The sequence below is a fragment of the Eretmochelys imbricata genome, chromosome 5 (assembly GCF_965152235.1).
Source record: "Eretmochelys imbricata isolate rEreImb1 chromosome 5, rEreImb1.hap1, whole genome shotgun sequence".
NCBI classification, from domain to species: Eukaryota; Metazoa; Chordata; order Testudines; family Cheloniidae; genus Eretmochelys; species Eretmochelys imbricata.
The window spans coordinates 110,321,956-110,343,905 of NC_135576.1; the positions used below are offsets into that span (position 1 = coordinate 110,321,956).

A 21,950-nucleotide genomic window follows, 5' to 3' on the forward strand; every position below is an offset into this window, starting at 1 on the left:
CCTCTATATAAGAGAGTGCTCAGCCACCTCAGTTCCTTCACTGCTGATGCAGAAAGCTAAACAGAAAGCTAAAATCTCTTGTGTCCACAAGCTAGTTAGCTAATCTTCTTGTTGTTAGCTAGTTAGAATTAGTTATGGTATAGTTGAAGTAGCCACTTGCTTCATGTCAACCCTGAGGCTATGTCTGGTCCTGAACCCTGTAGAGGATGCAAAAGGGGTGCAATCTGCTCAGCCATCTTTCCAGAGAGAGACAAACACATTTGGTGCTTCGTGTGCATGAGAGAAACTTATGTAGTGTCCCAGTGTTCAGTTTGCTGCTCCTTCATTCTTTGCATGAGGAAGAACAGACAGTCAAGACTGCAGTCACACTTGGCTTCCTTAAGCCATCAACTGGACCATACTAAATACTCCTCTTGAAGTCTCAATGTCTCTCTCAGTGCCAGGTCTTTTTTAAAGTGACCTGAGATGCATGCTACTGCCCTGTCCTCAGGACCATCCTCAGTGATGTGCCCCTGATTGATCTTCCTGTGGCAATCATTTACTGGGGCTGAGCCTTCCACTGGAACTGTCTGGTGCTGCTCCATCAAAATAGATTGCTCCGGCACCATAGTCTACATTGTCACTGCCATTGGCATGGAAAACATCCTTCGTTGTCATTAGATTCAACACTGCAAGTGAGAGACTAGCTTTCTCATGCCCTTATGACTGTTCAGGGGAAGGGACAAGAGGAAGCATTCTGATTAGTTATAAAACAAATCAGACCCCCCGGCTGCTCTTTTCTGTTCCTCCCTCTACAAGCAGTAGGTCTTAGAGTCATCCTTTGCTTAGGCGTGTTACAGTAGTGTTGATCCATTTTTCCTGTTTATTAATTATTTATTACTGAATATCACCCATTTTTAAAATGTTAAAGTTCATTATCATAGAACATCACAGTTGGAAGGGACCTCAGGAGGTCATCTAGTCCAACCCCCTGCTCAAAGCAGGACCAATCCCCAATTTTTGCCCCAGATCCCTAAATGGCCCCTATCAAGGATTGAACTCACAACCCTGGGTTTAGTAGGCCAATGCTCAAACCACTGAGCTACCATTAGCTACAGTTTAAATCCACATTGTTGTTCCTATATTCTTTATGATAACAGAATCCGATGAAAAATCCAAATTTAAAAAGTGTAATATAACAATCGATGTTCATTTTGCAAAAAAAAAAAAAAGTCAGCTTTTCAAAGCTATGTGTACGTACAAACATTTGAATGTACCTACAATGGAAATGAGATTTTTGTCGCGCACATTGCCAGTTAGGTGCTTAACATTGCCATTATTTACATGCAGGAGTCATTTATCCTTGCCTGGTACTCCAGGTCAGACTAGGAATGTATAGAGAATTTCCTTTTAATTCATCTTCGGGTTCTCCCAGGATCAGACCAAGACCCTTTACCCTTATGGGCATGGCACATTGCTTTCTATCTGAGTACATGTATCGCTCTCATGACTCTTGTACTTGAACACCTTTGTAGGAATAGATTCCAGCATCTGAGCAGCCATCCAACAAAGAAGTTACCATTAAAGAAACGTAGTCTTTACTCTTCCTCCTGAACATATCGGAGGAAGGTAGTGACATTCCCCTCTCTTAGAGATAAAGTATCACCATTTTTTAGACTAAATGTTGATCGCTTGGAGATAAGGATGCAAGTTTGCCTGAGGATGCCACAAGAACTGTATCTTAGTCCTTGTCAACACTTAAAATGGTTTGCTGGTGTATATATCTCTCCAGCTCTCCAAATGGAAAAAGCAATTCAGATTCTTTTCTTCTGCCTAAGATAGTGGAAGAAGGAAACAGTAGATATTATATATTTGGATTTTAGTAACAAATTTTATAATCCGATTCTCAAAATTCATTTGTGTGCTTGCATAGGAAAATTATTACGTTCACTCTTATGTAACATCTAAGTAATGACCTGGTGAGGGGGAGCAACATGCTAATGACATTTGTAGATTACATTAATTTATAGGTATTATAGACATATGTGAGGACAAAGAAATAATACAAAGGGACACGGTGTACAGACTAGAACTGTGGGCAGAAGAAAAAATTAGATGTAACTTGGAAAAATGTAAGGTACTGCAGAGAAGAGAGGAGGGATGGTCTTATGATTAAGGCACTTGATTGGAAATCAGGAGGAGATCTGGGCTCTGTTCTCGGCTGTGTCGCAGACTCCCTGTTTGACCTCAGGCAAGTCACTAATCTGTATATTTAATGAGTTGTTCAGAAGCTTAATTCACAAATGTACTTTGAGATCCTCATATGGAATACGATGTAGTAGTGCAAAATATTTTTATTATGCTGAAAGAAACTGTGGGGTGATGGGAGACAGGAATTAAGCTTGAAGTATGATATGGCAGCAAAAAAGGCCAAAAGCAATTTGGGGTTGTATATGCACAATGAATTGGAAAAGTAAAAATCTCACTCTATATGCCTGTGGGAGTGACTGTCTCTGAAATATTGTCACTTCTTGGCACTTCATTACCAGAAGATAATGACAAATTGGAGTTGTCTCAGTGAAAAGCTGCACAAATAATCAGTAAGAACTGATTTATGAAGAAAGATTAAGTGCCTGATTCTGCCATTCTTACTCACACTGGCTAGTACCATAAGCAATGGGACTGACTAAACAAGAGTGGCAAAATCAGGCCTTCTGGGGTGGAGTGTAACTGTACAACTATTAGAAGGGGAATTACTTATGTTAGTACTAGAGAGTATAACTAGGAGTAATAGGATGAAATTAAAAGTGGGAAAATGCAGACTGAGTATCAGGAAAAATGTTGACAGATTTATTATACTTTGAAATAGTCTCCCAGTGGATGCTGTGAAAACCCTATCTATCACTTGGCCCATTTAAATCCAAAGGGCATACATAGCACTAGAAAATATACTGTAGAGAACAATCCTGCGTTGGTAGGGAATAGAAAAGATGATTGAAAGGTATTTTTATCTCTAATTCCTATCATTCTGTGGTAGAGGATTCTTTCAACCTTATTCATTCCAGATTAAATGAAGATTTATGCCAGGAAAGTTAAACATTAAAAAAAAAAATTATTGAAGAATTGCTTGATGACAGCAATTCCTGCAGGCCTTGCAGTTTGTCTAAAGTGGGCTTTGTAAGCTGTGACTCCAGAGGACCTTACAAACCCCACAAAGGTTGACTTTTTACTCTGGCTTCCTCTTTTCAGTTTTCTATTCTGAAACCAAGGTCCCTAATGTAGCTTTCCTGCCCCTCCCACTTGACCCCATAGTAGTAGCAAGCCTGCTATTCTCTCATTATTGCCATCCTCTTCTGGGCCATGCAGAATTCAAAAGTCTGCAATGAGTCATTCATAATTTATGAAGCTGCGAGTCATTGGACAACTTGCACTTTGCAAAGGGTGCATTAAGCCATGGCAAAATATGCACCAGACTGCTATGTGCATATAACAAATACATACAGCTTTGGAAGCCCACCGCCAAAGGCATCTCAAGGCCATTATTATATGTTTTTTAAATATTTTAGGACCAGATTCTCAAGGCCCCAAAGCTGCATAAAGGGGCTAGAAATAGGGCAGATCCTGTCATCTGAGAATTACCCGAGCCATGCTGGAATTCTCTGCTGGTGTATAGCTGGCATATTTATTTACACCACCACATGCACTTATATGCAGGGTATGCCAGGAGCATGACAGAGTTGGCTGGATTGCTACTGCATACTGGCCATTCTCAGAGGCCAATATATTGTTGGGGCCTATTATCAGCTATGCTAGATCAGAGCAGCACTCAGGTCTGGCGCTGGCATAGTCCTGGTCTTGAGAATTGGGCATCTGCAGTTGGTTTCTTTATACTCCCCCACTTCCTGCACCCCACTCCCTGCAGTAAACCTGGGCACAGCAGAGAATCTGGATCTTAGTTAATAGTTTCCTGCAAAAAAAGGGGCTTTGGGAATCCTACAGTCTGTACATTCGTTAGCATTTTAGTATTAATATGATAACTTTAAGTATTTTGGTATAGGAAACTTCAAAACAAGTGAAAGGCACTTTTACTCCTTCAGTACTTATAGAAGATTTTGACATTTGTAGGTTAATCTGTTTTGGTTGTTTGTATTTTTGACACTTAAACTGGAAAATGTTTTAACAGGGAACAGTGAATTCTGGCTATCTCTAAGCCTGGTGGTGTGTCTTGCATCAGACATTCCTAGAAAAATTCTAACCTTAGATGCAGTGTGGCATCTGAAGTCTCAGTTGGATTGTGTTTCCGTTTTGAGTATGTGTATTGAAAAATCAGGCTGCTGTTGGGAAGCGAGCTTCAGCATAAATATGGAGAGACAAGCACTTCTCTATACTACTAGCCATGGTTTATTGTGAGATTTAATTTTTATTGTTTCCAGCTCTAGGTGCTAGAATATTTGTATTTATTGGCTCATACCAAAGGTATTCCCTGTTCTTAATCAGTACATATCTACTAATAATGTATTTTGATGATATTGATATGAAGGGGCAGGTGCTGCAGAACTCCCATTGAATTAATTGGGAATTCAGTGCATAGCACAGCAGAAGAATTGAGACCAACTTTTATTACAAATTACTATTTGTTTAATTTTGTATTACACTCTAGGATTTAATTTGCTCCATTCTGTAAGGAATGCTATATGCATTAAATGCAGTTAAATGCTCTTGTGTTATATTTATACCTATATTTATTGGGGATGCAGTATTAAGGTGCGTAAAACCCTTGTTTATATGCAATCCTGGAATATAAATCAATGCATACTCCTATTTTTTTTCCATTCTTGTAGAATGACCTGTGTTTTCCCACATGATCATGGTCATATTAAAGCATGGGTCAATTTCCTCCCCTACTTTTCTGACTTAATACTGTACAAGAGGTCAGAGACTAGGTAATATAAGAATAAATGTATATAATGTGTGAAATCCTGGCCTCCTTGAAGTCAACAGAGTTTTTGCCATTGACGTTAATGGGGCCAGGATTTCACCCAGTGTATGTATAAAACATATAAATGCTGAGTAGCCCATAATATTAACAAATGCATGTTTGAGTAAAATACAATGCAGAAAATCCCTTTTCAGCCTATATATTTCCATGTGTACTAAATCAGTGCCTCTGTGGGAAGAACATTAATAGCTTGGGTAGTAAATACTTGAAACTGTTTAAGCAGCATGAAAAATGATGAGATGCCATATTTACTTGTAAGTAGTCATGAGAAATAGCAAACCAGTTATTTGAAACTAATTACTCTGATTTTCAAACTTTCTGTTTAAATTTCTTAAGTTCAACAAATTGTATGTGTAACAATTGGAATTTTAGCTTAGTCATGCTGTCAGTATGGAGCTGTCCATTACATTTTACCAAACTCTTAATTTTTCTGTTTGGTGTTATACAGACCCAAGAAAATGATGAGCTAAGAAAAGCCCATGAAAAACGCAAGGAGAGGTTGCAGATGTTACAGACCAACTACAGAGCAGTAAAAGAGCAATTAAAGCAGTGGGAAGAGGGCTATAGCAAGTAAGTTACCTAGCTCATTGAAAACATTTCACCTAAATATTAAATCTGAATGAAGCTATCGTATACGTGTTCTAAAAGTGAATTTGATTCAAATGAAGTTATGTGATGATCAGGTCTTTATCTTTTATTAAAACAGAACACATGATTACATTTTAAGATTAAATCATAAGAGTAAAATGTCATGAATTGACATCTTTACTTACTTTGTTTAAGATTTCATTTTAAGCTTGACTGCTGGACAAAGGTCTGATAGGGTTGCTTATTATGCCTATCTAATTCTCCAGGGGATTAATTTGTGGACTCTATGTTTTTCAATTTCTGTAATGAAACAATTGCTTTTTATGTTACAAATTATTTACAAATATATTTATTAAATAATATACAAATAATAATCCCTCAGTAAAACATTGAAAAATTCAAATATTAAAAAAGGATATTAGGATTGACTTTAGTTATTGAAAGGGAAAAAAACAGCATATGCTTCAAAAAGCAGAATATTCACCTTTACCAAATGGCTCTAAAGATATTATATCTGGTCATCCTGGAAGCTAATTGTTAATCATATTATAATTAAAAAAAAACCTAAATAATGAGAATATTAAAACTCTGGCAAGTACAAGTTTCAACATGTTTCAAAATCCCACCATAATTGGCAAAAATTCCCGTTCTAAAATCTGAAAATTATGCCTAAAATCTTGTGTGTTAATTTAGGGACATTCTGGAACTATAGATATATCACAGTATTTAAATTTTAGAAATTTTAAGGGCTGAAGTATTTAAGCCCTGTTACAGGAAAACTTTTAAGCAGGTGTGATTGGGACTTAATTTGCTTAAAGTTCACCTGTGCTTAAGTGCTTTCCTGAAAAAGGATGTTTTCCATAATCAGGGTCTTGGTTCACTCCTGTTAATCCTGATAATGTCTAATGAAAGATTCATGGTCAGATTCTCATTGACACTAGGGTTTTGTCTGTTCTGCAATGTAAGCCCAGGTATAGTAGAACTTGAGTTAGCAGTTCTACTAAACCTGGGCTTACATTGTAGCTAGGCCTGGAGTGTCTACACTTATTTGTAATGCCAGTTAGGAATTGTTGAAATCTGGGTCCCAAACTGGACCTCCAGCATATGCATTGCATTATGTAGGCTCGAGTCCAACCACCCATATCCCAGACTTCCTAGTGCCCTCCCAAAACGTGGCCTCTGCAGCCCTTTGTTCGTGGCATAACTTGACTTGTGGGAAAACTTGACTATCCACCAAACTTGGCTGTCCAGAACACAAAGAAAGTTTGCGCTTGGGATTGTGGGATACTTTTGGCAGACTTTCAGAGCATGAGTCCAATGGGGCTGCATCTACAATGCAAAGCAATGTAACTTGAACCCTGCATCCTGACTTCACTCAGGCATGGACCCTCCACCCCGTGGGGCCCTGGAACCTTAGGTTAGTATGATTTGTGTGTAGACAGAAGGAGAGTTAGGCTTGAGCCTGAGTTAAAACCCTGGGCTTACACTGCTGTGTAGACATACCCTAAGGCTCCATTACACCTCTCTAAGGGTATGTCTACACTACGAAATTAGGTCGAATCTATAGAAGTCGGTTTTGTAGAAAGCGTTTTTATACAGTTGATTGTGTGTGTCCCCACACAAATGCTCTAAGTGCATGTAGTCGGCAGAGTGTGTCCACAGTACCGAGGCAACCGTTGACTTCCGGAGCTTTGCACTGTGGGTAGCTATCCCACAGTTCTCGCAGTCTCTGCTGCCCATTTGAATTCTGGGTAGAAATCCCAGTGCCTGATGGGGCTAAAACATTGTCTCGGGTGGTTCTGGGTACATATCATCAGGCCCCCCTTCCCTCCCTCCTTCCGTGAAAGCAAGGGCAGACAATCGTTTTGCACCTTTTTTCTTGATGTGCAGACGCCATACCACGGCAAGCATGGAGCCCTCTCAGCTAACCGTCACCGTATGTCTCCTGGGTGCTGGCAGACGCGGTACTGCATTGCTGGTAGCCGTCATCGACATAGTCCTGGGTGCTCTTTTAACCGATCTTGATGAGGTCAGGGGCGCCTGGGCAAACATGGGAGTGACTCAGCCAGGTCATTTCCCTTTTAAGTTTTGTTTCATGGTGATTGAGTCCTACCAGCAGTGCACTGTCTTTTAATCAGCAGCCAGCAGAAGATGATGACCAGCAGTCATACTGCACCGTGTTCTGCCGAGCACCCAGGAAATGATGATGGCTAGCGGTCGTACTGCACAGTCTGCTGCCAGCAAGATGTATAAAGATAGATGAAGTGGCTCAAAACAAGAAATAGACCAGATTTGTTTTGTATTCATTTTCTCCTCCCTCCCTCTGTGAAATCAACGGCCTGCTAAACCCAGTTTTGAGTTCAGTCCTTGAGGTTTTGAGTTCTATCCTTGAGGGGGCCATTCAGTTTCTCGCAAAGCCACCCCCTTTGTTGATTTTAATTCCGTGTAAGCCAACCCTATAAGCCATGTCATCAGTCGCCCCTCCCTCCGTCAGGGCAACGGCAGACAATTGTTCCGCGCCTTTTTTCAGTGCAGACGCCATACCACAGCAAGCATGGAGCCCGCTGAGATCACTTTGGCAATTAGGAGCACATTAAACACCACACGCACTATCCAGCAGTATATGCAGCACCAGAACCTGGCAAAGCGAAACCGGGCGAGTAGGCGATGTCAGCGCAGTGACGAGAGTGATGAGGACATGGACACAAACTTCTCTCAAAGCACGGGCCCTTGCAATGTGGGCATCATGGTTCTAATGGGGCAGGTTCATGTGGTGGAATACCGATTCTGGGCTCAGGAAACAAGCACAGACTGGTGGGACCGCATAGTGTTGCAGGTCTGGGACGATTCCCAGTGGCTGCAAAACTTTTGCATGCGTAAGGGCACTTTCATGGAACTTTGTGACTTGGCTTTCCCCTGCCCTGAAGCACCAGAATACCAAGATGAGAGCAGCCCACAAAGTTGAGAAGCGAGTGACGATAGCCCTATGGAAGCTTGCAACGCCAGACAGCTACCAGTCAGTCAGGAATCAATTTGGAGTGGGCAAATCTACTGTGGGGGCTGCTGTGATGCAAGCAGCCAACGCAATCACTGAGCTGCTGCTATCAAGGGTAGTGCCTCTGGGAAATGTGCAGTTAATAGTGGATGGCTTTGTTGCAATGGGATTCCCTAACTGTGGTGGGGCCATAGACGGAACTCATATCCCTATCTTGGCACCGGAGCACCAAACCGACGAGTACCTAAACCGCAAGGGGTACTTTTCAATAGTGCTGCAAGCACTGCTAGATCACAAGGGACATTTCACCAACATCAATGTGGGATGGCCGGGAAAGGTACATGACGCTCGCATCTTCAGGAACTCTGGTCTGTTTCAAAAGCTGCAGGAAGGGACTTTATTCCCAGACCAGAAAATAACCATTGGGGATGTTGAAATGCCTATAGTTATCCTTGGGGACCCAGCCTACCCCTTAATGCCCTGGCTCATGAAGCCGTACACAGGCAGCCTGGACAGTAGTCAGGAGCTGTTCAACTACAGGCTGAGCAAGTGCAGAATGGTGGTAGAATGTGCATTTGGACATTTAAAAGCACGCTGGCGCAGTTTACTGACTCGGTTAGACCTCAGCGAAACCGCATTTTGCCTCCCCCCAGCGCGTGGCTAGCCCCCTCCCCCCATGGCTAACAGCAGGGAACATTTCTGATCAGCCACAGGCAAACAGCCCAGCAGGAATGGGCACCTCTGAATGTCCCCTGAAGAAAAGCACCCTATTTCAACCAGGTGGCCATGAATGATATCACTCTCCTGAGGATAACACAGAGAGATAAAGAACGGATGTTGTTTGAACACCAGCAAACATAAACTGCAATGCTTTGTTCTGCAATGATTCCCGAGTACGTGCTACTGGCCTGGAGTGGTAAAATGTCCTACCATGGTGGAGGGAATAAGGCTGCCCTCCCCAGAAACCTTTTGCAAAGGCTTTGGGAGTACATCCAGGAGAGCCACGAATGCCAGGGTAAATTAATCATTAAACATGCTTGCTTTTAAACCATGTATAGTATTTTAAAAGGTACACTCACCAGAGGTCCCTTCTCCGCCTCGCCGGTCTGGGAGGCAGCCTTGGGTGGGTTCGGGGCATACTGGCTCCAGGTCCAGGGTGAGAAACAGTTCCTGGCTGTCTGGAAAACCAGTTTCTCTGCTGGCTTGCTGTGAGCTATCTACAACCTCATCATCATAGTCTTCCTCGTCCCCAAAACCTGCTTCTGTGTTGCCTCCATCTTCATTGAAGGAGTCAAACAACACGGCTGGGGTAGTGGTGGCTGAATCCCCTAAAATGGCATGCAGCTCATCATAGAAGCGGCATGTTTTGGGCTCTGACTTGAAGCGGCCATTTGCCTCTCTGGTTTTCTGGTAGGTTTGCCTCAGCTCCTTCAGTTTCACACGGCACTGCTTTGGGTCTGTGTTATGGCCTCTGTCCTTCATGCTTCTCTTCATGCCCTGGGAGATTTTGACAAAGGTTTTGGCATTTCGAAAACTGGAACGTAGTTCTGATAGCATGGATTCCTCTCCTCATACAGCGGTCGGATCCCGTACCTCCTGTTTGGTCCATGCTGGAGCTCTTTTGCGATTCTGGGACTCCATCATGGTCACCTCTGCTGATGTGCTCTGCATGGTCACCTGCAGCTTGCCACGCTGGCCAAATAGGAAATTGAAATTCAAAAGTTGGTGGGCCTTTTCCTGTCTACCTGGACAGTGCATCTGAGTTGAGAGTGCTGTCCAGAGCAGTCACAATGGAGCACTCTGGGATAGCTCATGGAGGCCAATACTATCTAATTGTGTTCACAGTACCCCAAATTCGACCCAGCAAGGCTGATTTCAGCGCTAATCTGCTTGTAGGTGGTGGAGTAAGGAAATCAATTTTAAGAGCCCTTTAAATAAAAAAAAAAGGGCTTCATCATGTGGATGGGTGCAGGGTTAAATCGATTTAACGCTGCTAATTCGACCTCAACTCCTAGTGTAGACCAGAGCTAATCAAGTCAAGAGGCCTTAACATGGGTGTAAATATAATTTACTCTCATTTTTAAAGCTGCTTTTTAGTGCCAGAGTGATATAAGGGGATCTTAGTGTAAATGAGAATCAGGCATCAAGTATATCCCCAGTTCAGCTATCCCTAATCCACTTTAGTAGATTCCCACTCCTGCACAATACTCTAGCATTTCTAGGGAGACAGACTATTTAACATTTATCAGGATGAAAAGTTCTAAGATTTATGAAGTCATTCAGTACTTTTTCTCTGTGGGAGGAAGAAGCCTTGCAAGATTAAAACACAAATGACATTATATAGCTTTGTTTAAACTAAGATTGAAATGGTTCAGTTCTTTAGTAATAGCATGCAGAACTTTTAATCTCTAGGTGACTGTTTTAAATTCAGTCCAGGTTGCAGTGACTGAAACCTTTTGAATGGGAGCTGATGAAATGATGGTCTGTGCCCAGTAACTAGTATACAGGTGTCTAATAGACACCCTTGGTGACAGAATCAACTAAGAGCGCAAGGACTGAAAGGATGCACACTCTGAACTATATTCACGTCCTTAGGTAAAGAAATTTAATTTCAGTATTGATGTATACTGGGGCAGTGAACGGGATGGTCCATTCACTGTTGTATATATGTCCAATGGATATACTTCAGTTTCGGTTGTGGTCAGGGTAGCATCTTTCACCAGCACAGACTTCCTGTATAAAATATAAATGAAACCTGCTGTTGGCTGAATGGGAACATATTCAGGATACCTAGGTTCCAGTGCCAACTTAGAATTCTTGGACAAGCAAAAAGGCTACAAGTTATATTGCTTCTATAGCAACTCCTACCAGCTGATTTATAGAGAAGACTACGGGATGAAGCCCTGTGGCTTGTCCTCCTGAATGGAGTATATAAACTGTGTCTATAAAGTAAAGGCAGGGCAGTGGCCAAGGCATAACTGTAGAAATTTAAAGTGGGTTAAAAATTAAGAAAGTCACACATTAAACCATTATTTAGTATCACAAGTAACCCCAAACCACTCCTGACATTTAAATTGTGTATTAGGAACATCTCAATATCAAGCTCGTATGCAATTTCTGTTTCTCTGTAAAAGGTAGAGGCCTGATGTGGCTTTGATTCCTCAAGAACCTGCTGTTTGGATGGCAGCTGATGGGGTCCAGTTCTCGTCAGTTGCACAATCAACTTCCATTGATATCAGTGACTGCAGGGACGGTGGGGCCTTCCACTCTTTTGTAGGTTATTGTTGCCTTGATAAGAATTTGGCACACAGTGAGAATGAAAAGAATTTCAGGCAGGAATAGTTTTATTTAATTGTTCTCCCTGGCATCATCGTTAATACACAGTAAGGGCATTTAAGTGAAATAGAAGTTTTGAAATCTTCTTTCTTTCCTGTGTTTCCCCTAAATTGTGTGTTTCTAACACACTCTTTATCTACAAGAATGGGCTATCAGCTTGCTTTAAGACTGGATACATGTGCCACTTACAGATTGATTGACAGGAGGTGCTAGAAGAGCTGGTGGCTCAGAACCTTTCTTGGAGACTTTGTACAACACCGTCACCTTGTACTTTCTCTCTGTTGACTGACTGAATGAGGGAGACACTATGATCTGCCACACATCAGTTCAGAGCCTGCTGCCATACCAGCAGGCTATCTTTTGGAAGTTATTTAATTGGAACTTTAATTTAGATACACCAGATTTTAGGAGTCCTATCCAATAAAACTGAATTCAGCATACAAGAATTACATCCACTAGTAGCAATTTCAAGCGTGTGTGTGTGTGTGTGACTGAGAATGAAAGAGAGAGTCACCTTTTTTTTTTCTTGTTGGTTTTAAAATGTTAAAATAAATGTTTATTTAAAACAAAAGTCTTTTCATTTATTAGCAGGACTGAAAACACTAAAAGCAAACACCAGCGTGCAGATCCCCACCGGCTTCGCCAAGAAGATTCTGATGCTGTCTGGAACGAGCTGGCATATTTCAAAAGGGAGCATAAAAAGCTATTGATTGAAAAGTGAGTTTCCTTTTTAAATGATATATTCATGGAGAAACATGGTGCTTGTTTTCTGAAGCTTTTTGTCTTTGCAGCTTGAAGGCCACACAGAGGAATTCCTTACAAAATTCCAAGATTAAACCATTATCTTCTACCAGAAACAAAAAGGAAAAAATATCAGGTTTTTTTCTTAAATCAGTGACAAGTTACAAGTTTGCTAGCACTAACAGAAAAACTGTATTACATGATCTAGGGATTGTGTTAATTAATGTGGCTCTCATCTGTTGGAGGTGTCGCTCTTCATTAGCCTGTATTTTATACACTGCCGTGCTTCATTTTTGGAATGAGGTGGTGAGGGGATAACCTAGCCAGCCATCCTTGTTTGATCTCCTTGATACATACGCAGTGCAGAATGCCTCTGCTCTCTTGGTTCCCTGCCCTGTCCTACTAATCCCAGCTGAGCTCATTATGGTGTAGCCTTGCTGCTACTCTTGGAGCCAGAGCTGTCCAAGCTAATTACTGGTAGCAGCAGAGCTGCCTGTTAAGGGTCTGGTGTGGATCTGCTAACACAGTCCTTGGTAGTGACCTGCAAAAAGCACGAGGGAGTTGCTCTCTTTCTTGCTGTGCACTGCTTGTCCTTTGGGTTTAGTGCTGATCCCTTCACACAGCTCTTTTAGCTGTAGTAAGTGTAAAACTTGGTGAAGGAAACTCTTACTTTAGAAAACATTCCATTTGCTTCTTTGATCTCAAAATTCATAGACTATTATACTCAGCCTGGCAAAGTAAGAAAACTTCCTTTTATACTAGACAAAAGGAAGTTAGTACAACATAATTAGCATTTTCATGCTATTGAACAATTTCTTTAAGTCAAGTTGATCATGTTGTTTAATAATCAAGATACATAAGGAACTTTTATTCAAACTTTGAGTAGGCTTTTGTTTGTCAGTATGACATTAATGAAAATTATTCTCCCATTTTGCCTCCATATATATCCACTCTATGGAGCTTACCATGAAGGCTAAATTAATAAGTCACAGCTGTTAAAATTCTCTGTCATCGGTAGGTGAGTCCATGTACAAGTGCATGTGTTCAGCTTACACGTCTTACATACAGTATTGCCAGTAGATGTACTGCATGCAGCTCTGTATTGTTAATTTTTACTGCCTGCCTTGGTGAAGTCATTCTTGTCACCTCAGCATTTTATTTTTTCTTCTTATTTCCTAGTTCTGTTTAGCTATTTATATCATGGCCGTCACTGTGCCTGTTTATTTTATTTATTTATTTTGATTTGTATGCACCTCCACCAGAAAGGAGCACCTATCCCTTATTATAGGTGCTTTCTGACAGTTAAAGATGCAACTATATAGTTAATCTTGTAATTCTCCTTCAACCACTAATCAGCATATCCACCACAGCCAACAATAACCTACTAGCCAAAACATGTTACAAATCTTCTCCCAAAGCCCTCGTGTTGATAGGAAAAACAAATGGCTCATGCACTGTGCATGCCCTGGAAGTGAATAAACTTGGATTATTTCAGAGCAGTAGGGGAGTGAGTTCAAAATCTGAGGGGCCTTCATGGGGAATGCCCTGCCAGCTACATCCTCTCTTTTATATCAGTCAAGTTTCAGGTCTGGTGCCTCCACTGACCACACCTGTGGCAAAATGACATAGAGAGAGAATTGGCCTCATTTCTGTTTAGGATTTATAGGTCAAAACCAACAGCTTAAATTCTGCCGGATACCTGACAGATATCCAATCTGCTGCTCTGGTTTCTGGAGAGTATGTGGTCCAGAGGAGGATGGGGATGAGTTCACTTGGAGAGGTTTGTTGTGATTTACTGCTAATTGGTAGGCTAGCTTTTTGGTAGTCAGTTAAAGAAGTAAACAGAAATACTTCCTACTTTCTGCATGTCATATTAAGGTTCTCATTCAGTGTTGGTTCTGATTTCATTCAACTGTACTCAAGGAAATTCCCGTTTGGAGGACTGAGTGTGCCTAAATAAGGTATTCAAGATGAGGTCTTGTATAATTTTGTGATTCTGCCTGGGGTGGAGACTCATTTGCAGATTCAGATTTCTCTTTTAGCAGCTGGATAAAGAATTTATGTACACTCAGAGTTGCACCAATTATCAAAATTGATTTACTTAAACTTGTGCAAAAGGTTGTATGGTCACATTAATTGACAGAATTTATCAAATTAGCTTAAGTTGATTAGAACCAGGTTTAACGTAAACCGAAGTAAGGCACTCTTAAATCCAAGTAAGAGTGTCTATATAGGATTTTCCCATTTGCTTAACTAAATTGGTTGAAAAAGTGTTTTAAACTGATGCAACTTCTGTGTGTAGAAAAAGCAAAAGAGTGAATGTCAAAGAGGGAAAATTGTCTTCAGTGAAGACCTTTGTCCCGTTCTACTTTGGGAAATCCTTCAGTGGGGGAACAAATGACAGAACAGGCTTCAATCTTGTACGAAGGCCTATAAATTCCAAATGCCACTCTGCAATAATCCCACAAAAGGGTGTACAGGCCTGATAAATCTCCTGCAGCATGATCCATGACCTAAAAGTAAGACAACACTCATGTTAGGATATGTTAGACACATCACTGAAGTCAGGAAGGTAGCTTCTTTCTTAGGGCCTGGACCAAAGCCTACTGAAGTCAATGGAAAGATTCCCATAGACTTCAGTGGGCTTTGGATCAGGCCCTTACTTTGTAAAGTTTCCTCCTTATTAGAGTCAGTGTCTGATGATTCCATTGTAATGGGAGTTGCTGAATTTTCATCTCATTTGAAAATTGGGCATTTATTCATGCCAACAAGTAAGTATGTAGCAGCTGAATTTTAGGCACCTGTTTTTTAAAGTCTTGGTCAAAGTGTTTAAACACAAGGGTTTTTTCCCCCTGGATTTATGAGGTGCAGAACACTCAAGGCAGAGAATGTTGATCACTATTGAATCTATATGTTGATCTCTTATAAAGCCATCTCTAAAGCTGAGGTGAATTATGAATTTTTTTCATTTTTCTTCCTGAAATCTATTATGCTAACATACTTTCCTTGGTAATACAAACTATCCTGAGACAATTTTACAGATGCAATATTTGCTGTCCTAATCTTATAAAACAAGACATACATTGTTTCTGCCTGCCTGTTAATCCAGTATTTGGACTGTTGTCCCATGTATGTTGTTATACCTGCATTAGTTGTAAAAATATATCATGGCTGTCACTGTGCCTGCAGGATGCATGTTTTGTTCTGCGTTTTGTAAAGAATAGCGTATGTTTTTTGTGCTATCTATGTACTTATTATTAATAATGGAGTAGGTTTTCAAAGACACTGCCTGTAAGGGCCATTGAACTTAATAGGAGTTACAGACATAAGTGCTATTTGTGCCTTTGAATGTCTACTCCAACATTAATTACAATCTATTACTAGATTTTATAGTTAGTAAAATCAATAATCATGGGACTGCACTGTTGGTTCAGGTTCTCTCTGCATGTATTTCACAATAGTGAATATCTCCTTCTTAACCCTTTTCCTCTGGAGAGGTGGGGATTCTTGCACTGTTACTGTAATTGGCCTCTATCCTAACAGGAGAAAAGAAGAATTCTCAGTGTACACAGAAAATATTTTCATTGACAATTGTATTTGTTTTTCTCTCTGTCATTTTCAAAAACCACTATTCACTTTCTGCCAAGATACAGTACATTATTTCAGACATCAGATTGTGTATCAGATGTGGATGGAGAGCCACATTTTACAATTCATGCTTTATAAAACCTCTTCCTTTTCATCCTCCGGGATAAAAAATTGTATTGGTCCAAGATCTGGGAGTTAGTGTATTGAGACCTGGATCAGTTTCACGAAAGCACTACTAGTCCAGCTGAACAATGACAGGTTTTATGCCTGGTGTCCTGTAAACTACCAAGGCTAGAAACAAATGCACATTCTCCTTGAAAAGCCAGGAATCCTAGCGATATCGGGTGCTAAACTCTTTTCAGAACTGAAGGGACAGGAGAAGAAACAAAAAATATGGCAGTTGGAATAACCTGACTTTAAAGGATGCCTGTCATCTAAATTATTGAAATATATTTTCATTATTTTTCTTGTTATTGAACGTTAATTTCATAACATTTCAGTAGTACTATAAAAGTTAACTGGCCAAATCAAGTCAATGGAGTTACCGGTAGGATGAATAATTCCCCTTATTTGTTCTGTGTTTGATAGTTCTGTGGTCGCTATCCCACATGACGTGTGCGGTACTCTTCAAATATTATATTGCTGTTGACATCAAAAGCAATTCTCGTTTCCATATTCAGGATCTACATGAGCCCAATAAAGTGAAGCACTTTCATCACTCCCACCCCCAAGTCAAATAGCACAATATTCAAATGGCCTTTCAAACTTCACTGGGGAGAATGAACCATAGTGCCAGTACAAAAATTAGCTTTTATTTTAGTTGCATAAAACAGCTGAAAAACTTGAGAAAGTTAATATTCAGTACAAGTAATCACTGGCACAACTTGTGTTACTCAGTGTGAATAATGGCTGCAGAATCTGGCTTAAAAATCAGTAGCAATAAAATTAGTTTTGCTTTCGTAAAGTTATTTTTTCTGGTTTTTCCTTCCGTTTGAGTCCAAATATAGCAGCTAGGCAATTTGTAGCTGAGGTCGATTGGTGCTCAACAACAAAAACAATTTTTAAAAATTATCTGGCAAGATACCTGTTGGTCAAAAAAAGTGACAATTACATTGATTGAGAGTGAAATTTTTCAAAGTACTAAACTCACTTAGGATCTTAAATCCCATTGAAAGTAACTTAGCCATTTTTGAATATTTTACCCCAATAGCTCATTTTTACCAATAATATACGGTAGTTATATACTTTTTGAAATAAATTGCCAGTTAGATTTCAGCAATAAACTGTATCTGCTAACTGGTGCAGATATGTTACTATTTTGTGCTGAGAGTGATCTGGCAGGACTGATAGGATTAACGACCTATGTCACATTATTAAGCCTTTCTCTGGCACTCTTGTCACAAGTTTCCACCAAATCTTGCAATTACTTATTAAGTCCTGGTTACCAGACAGAATGTGGGTTCAATCTGTATTTTGAAGCATTTTACCTTAGTGTTTCTCTTACTTTACCCAGACTCTCTTGGTGCAATGATATGGGATTAGCCAGTCTGCTGATTTTTGTTGCGACTATGTAGTCCTGTTAAGTCCCCATAAACAGCCTTAATAGGGTTTTAGTTCTGCTTCAGATCTGAAGAGGCAGGGGTTTCCATGGAAAAATAGTATGTGGTCATGTAATTAAAGGCTGTATCATAATACACAGGCACAAAGAGACTGAATTAAGTGTGCAAAGGAAACCTGAATTCTGACATTGCTGTGGGCAAGACTAGGTACCAGGAAAGTGATTTAACTAGGCCAAAACTTTATTATCATATCTGGAAAACTATCTGGCAATAACTCAGCAAGTGCAAAGCAATCTATTTCTTGTAAACCGTGCCACATGGGCGAGAGGCTGCCTTAAGTGAAGAGGCTGTCATAAGTGGATAGCCTCTCCAGAGCTGGGATGGCATAGTAGTTACCAGCGGTAGCTTTTACCAGCTTTTTCATGTTTTTTATTGCTTTGGGAAAAACTAATTGCAGTTTAAGGCATTTTCTATTTTAAAAACTGGATAATTAATGCACACCACATTATACTTAGTTTTAGGTACATATTCAGACTGTAGTTACATAAGGCAGTTGATTTATAGATTAATTTAGGGTTGTGCAAATAAAGTAAAACTGCAGTGAGTGCAATACTAATGTATGTAATTATAATATTGAACATTGGAATTTCTGTGTGCATTTTGGTTTCGTATTTTCTCCAGAAAATTGTATGTCATGACTTATGTTTCAGTTTTCAGTAGTATATAAATAAATGTCAAATATATTCCATCATATGAAAACATCAATAATGCAGAGTTGTAGGCTTGAAGCGTGCGGAGTTGCAGACTACCACTCCATTTGGCCATGCAGCATTCCGTAGCAGAAGATCAACTTTGAAGTAGTAGATAAACTGAGCCGATTCGTCAGTTTTGAATGGATGTATCCAAAGTTTGAAAAGATTCATTCTATGCTTGCTGAACTTGCTGGATATTGATGCAATTATTTCCACCAGTTTCCTGATTTAAAATGGGTTTAATCCAGTATTTACCAGCAGCCTGTCCTAAACTAATTTTTCCCAGAATATTGCCAACCTTGGTCCAGAGTCTATTAATTTCACTGTGCTGCTGATGCTCAGGCAAAAAACAAACACACAAAAAACCAGGGGGAAGAAATACTGGAGGCTTCTGTCTGCAGACTCAGGAAGACAGCACAGTGTCAGTTTACACTGGGTTCTTGATTTTTTTGAAGGGCTAAAAACATTGAGAGGGAGAAATAATTCTCTCTAGAGCCATATGCAGAAGAAGACCCTCACTGCATAGATCTTCCTATTCTGTGTGGGTGTGTGGGCAAGTAAATGCCTCAAGCACCTGTTCCCCTGCCTTGAACCTTACATTCTGTCCTCCACCTAAAGGGAATATAGTTCCAGGTTGGATTATCTTCTCTTTCTCTCTCTGTCCCCCCCGCACCCATCCACCCACACTGTTTAGACATTTTTGATATATAAATTGATATATAAATTCAAGTATACTTTTCAAAAAAGGAAAAATTGTACAAATTTTTGGTACAAAGAATAAACATATAATTAAGGCTGTAAGAAAATCATGGGCTGGATTTTCTTGCAGGAACTGCAGTCTTCAGTACTCACCACACTTTTCCACAATGCTGCTCTCTCAAATTTAGCCTGGCAGCCCATACATCATGACCAGGTAGGGGCATAGGCGGATGAGGAAAGAAAGAAGATTGGCATCAAATTCCATCTTCTGTCTTCGTTTTGTAAGCTGCAATTTATGCTATATGTTTATGCTATTTGAATCCTTAATTGTTGGCATGTCTTTGATTTCCCAGCAACTATTAATATAAAATTTAACACCCGCAACTAACTATTGACAACCATAGGACTATTCCCTTTGTTCATTGTGTGACTAGACAGTGGGGTGGGGAAGGGGTCAGAGAGGCAATTTTTGTCATCACTCTCTGCTGGATAGACGTTATAAATCAGACAGGCTTCACTTAGGACCAGTAGATATCACTTCCTGCTATTTTTATCCATCCAGTAAGTGAATGGGTCTGGAAATAAGTATGATAGACATATGTTTCTAGATCATGAATCTAAGAAATGAAGATTGACAGATTAGAGAATCTATATAGTTAAATACCAGATTTCCTCGGCCAAGTAGGACTGCAATTTTTTGTGTAAACTCTGTGGGTTTAAAATCTTCTTCCTCTAAATTAATTCCAAAAAAATCATCCTGGATAGTTTGAAAGTGCCCAAAATGTAAGTACTGCTGGTATTTTTGCTTTACTCTTTCTTTTGTTAGCACTATTCCCAAACATATGCAATGTCTCTTGCTCTCTCTCACAGTCTAAATCAAACACCTGCTCCAAGGTTTGCTCTTACCTCCCAAGGCTGTTAGCTGACACACAAATATACAGACACACTATTTGCAGGCAAATATTCCTGAATCATAGCATTGTAGGAACAAAGCTATTTTTTGGGGGGGTCAAAATACTATTTGATTCTTGAAAAGTCAGATCAGGTTCAGGCCTACCTCAGATCATACGGTCCTAACAACTTTTTGGTACAAGAAAAATTCAAAACAAGCATACTGATGTGTCAACCCTGCCCATCCTACTTTGTGACACCTGTTTAAAGATTTTAAGGATGAATTTTTTCTCTGTTGTATCTAGGCCCATTGAAATGAGTGGAGTTAGTCCTGCTGTACCCAAGTGCAATGGAGTAGAGTTTTCCCTTATCAGAAGACTCATTAGCAGGTGGTAGCCGTTGCTTCTCCCCAATCAGTGAAGGAGCTTGCATCATTGGACTGCAATCCTCCTGCAGAGAGATGTTTACAAAAGATTGTGATTTGGAGACACTCCCTCAGAAGGGACAGTGTTGTGAATGTGGGAATTTGGGGATGTGCTTGTTAGGCAGGGGTTGGGAACACCGCATGGCTGTGTGCAGCAGTTCACCAGAGATGCTTTCCAGTTTGTTTTATTAAAGTTTTACTCCTTTCTTATTCGCCAGTTTATTTAGTGAACCCCAAGATTGTTACACCTCCTACCTCTTGTTCCATGAAACAAGATAGTGCTTTTTACTTTATCCCATCTTCCTTATAAAAAGTCTTAATTAGGATGCTCCCCTCCCCCACCATCTGACCTAAGATGTCGGTGTGGATGGAAATTCTCTGGCACACTTTTGACATCCAGAGGGCACTGAAGACCTACTTGTTCTGGATGCAACATCTTAAAAAGTCCCATTCCCTCTTCATTCTCTAATAAGGTCCCCACTAAGAGATTAAAAAACTGCTTCAGCCATCCTTTCCTGCACTGACCTTTTCCTGCATTTGGCTCACCTTGCATCTTGGCAATCCTTCCTTGCCCAATCAAATTTAAGGCTAATTTCCTTAGAGTCGTGGCCATTTCTGAGGTTGAGAGAGGAGAAGCCTTCCTGATTGAATTCAGCTAGGCAGTCATCTGAGCTCTGGCGACACCTTCTCCAAGTACTACCACTGGATCTGTTCGTACCAAAGGATGTAGTGTTTGTGAAGAGTGCTCCAAGGAGTCATCTGCTGCAGCCTTAAGGGTGCAATCCTTGGGGAAAGAATTGGCATTTTCTTGGCAAGATACTCCTTCCTGAAGTTACTGTCTAGTCAGTTCATGTCTGACATACTATACTTAATACAGCCAAATCAAGTGAGCTTCATTCACAAAAGGTTCCTGGTTGACACTATTTATTTTTATCTGTTCCTCTTAACTGCAAATAAGAATGTTTCTCCCTAACAGTTTGAGGCACCCTGAAGTCAATTATAAAGATCACAATAATAACAAACTTAAAATATATAAAAATACAGAAAGCTCAACCCCATAATAAAAATAAATGAGTCAAATCAGCAGTGCAGATGAGTACCCCATCATGCTGTAGAACCCCAATTTCTCTTGCCATCCTCCTGGCCAAACACCTGGGAAAATGGATAGGCTTTGCATTGTGCCCTGAAGGTCAACAATTTTAAAGTCTTTCAAAGAATGTCTATACACAAACTTCTGAGTTGAATTAGTTTGCTGAATGCAACTTTCTCATTGGACACTGAAGAAAAGGTTAGACCAGATAGAACAGTTGTACTTGTCCAGCTATGGAAAAGGGAGGATTCAGTCAGTTCTATTTCCTAAAAAAATTAAAGAAGACTGTACACTAATCCAAGGGCAGTG

General features: G+C 40.3%; 1 protein-coding gene across 1 annotated transcript in view; it reads left to right on the plus strand.

The window, feature by feature from the left end:
- Positions 1 to 21,950, plus strand: part of CNTLN (centlein) — a 282,411-nt gene that overhangs the window by 144,028 nt on the left and 116,433 nt on the right. Inside the window, exons 11-12 of the mRNA XM_077817689.1 lie at positions 5,427 to 5,548; positions 12,489 to 12,614. Coding sequence (XP_077673815.1) covers positions 5,427 to 5,548; positions 12,489 to 12,614 — 248 coding nt within the window. The remainder of the gene's footprint in view (positions 1 to 5,426; positions 5,549 to 12,488; positions 12,615 to 21,950) is intronic.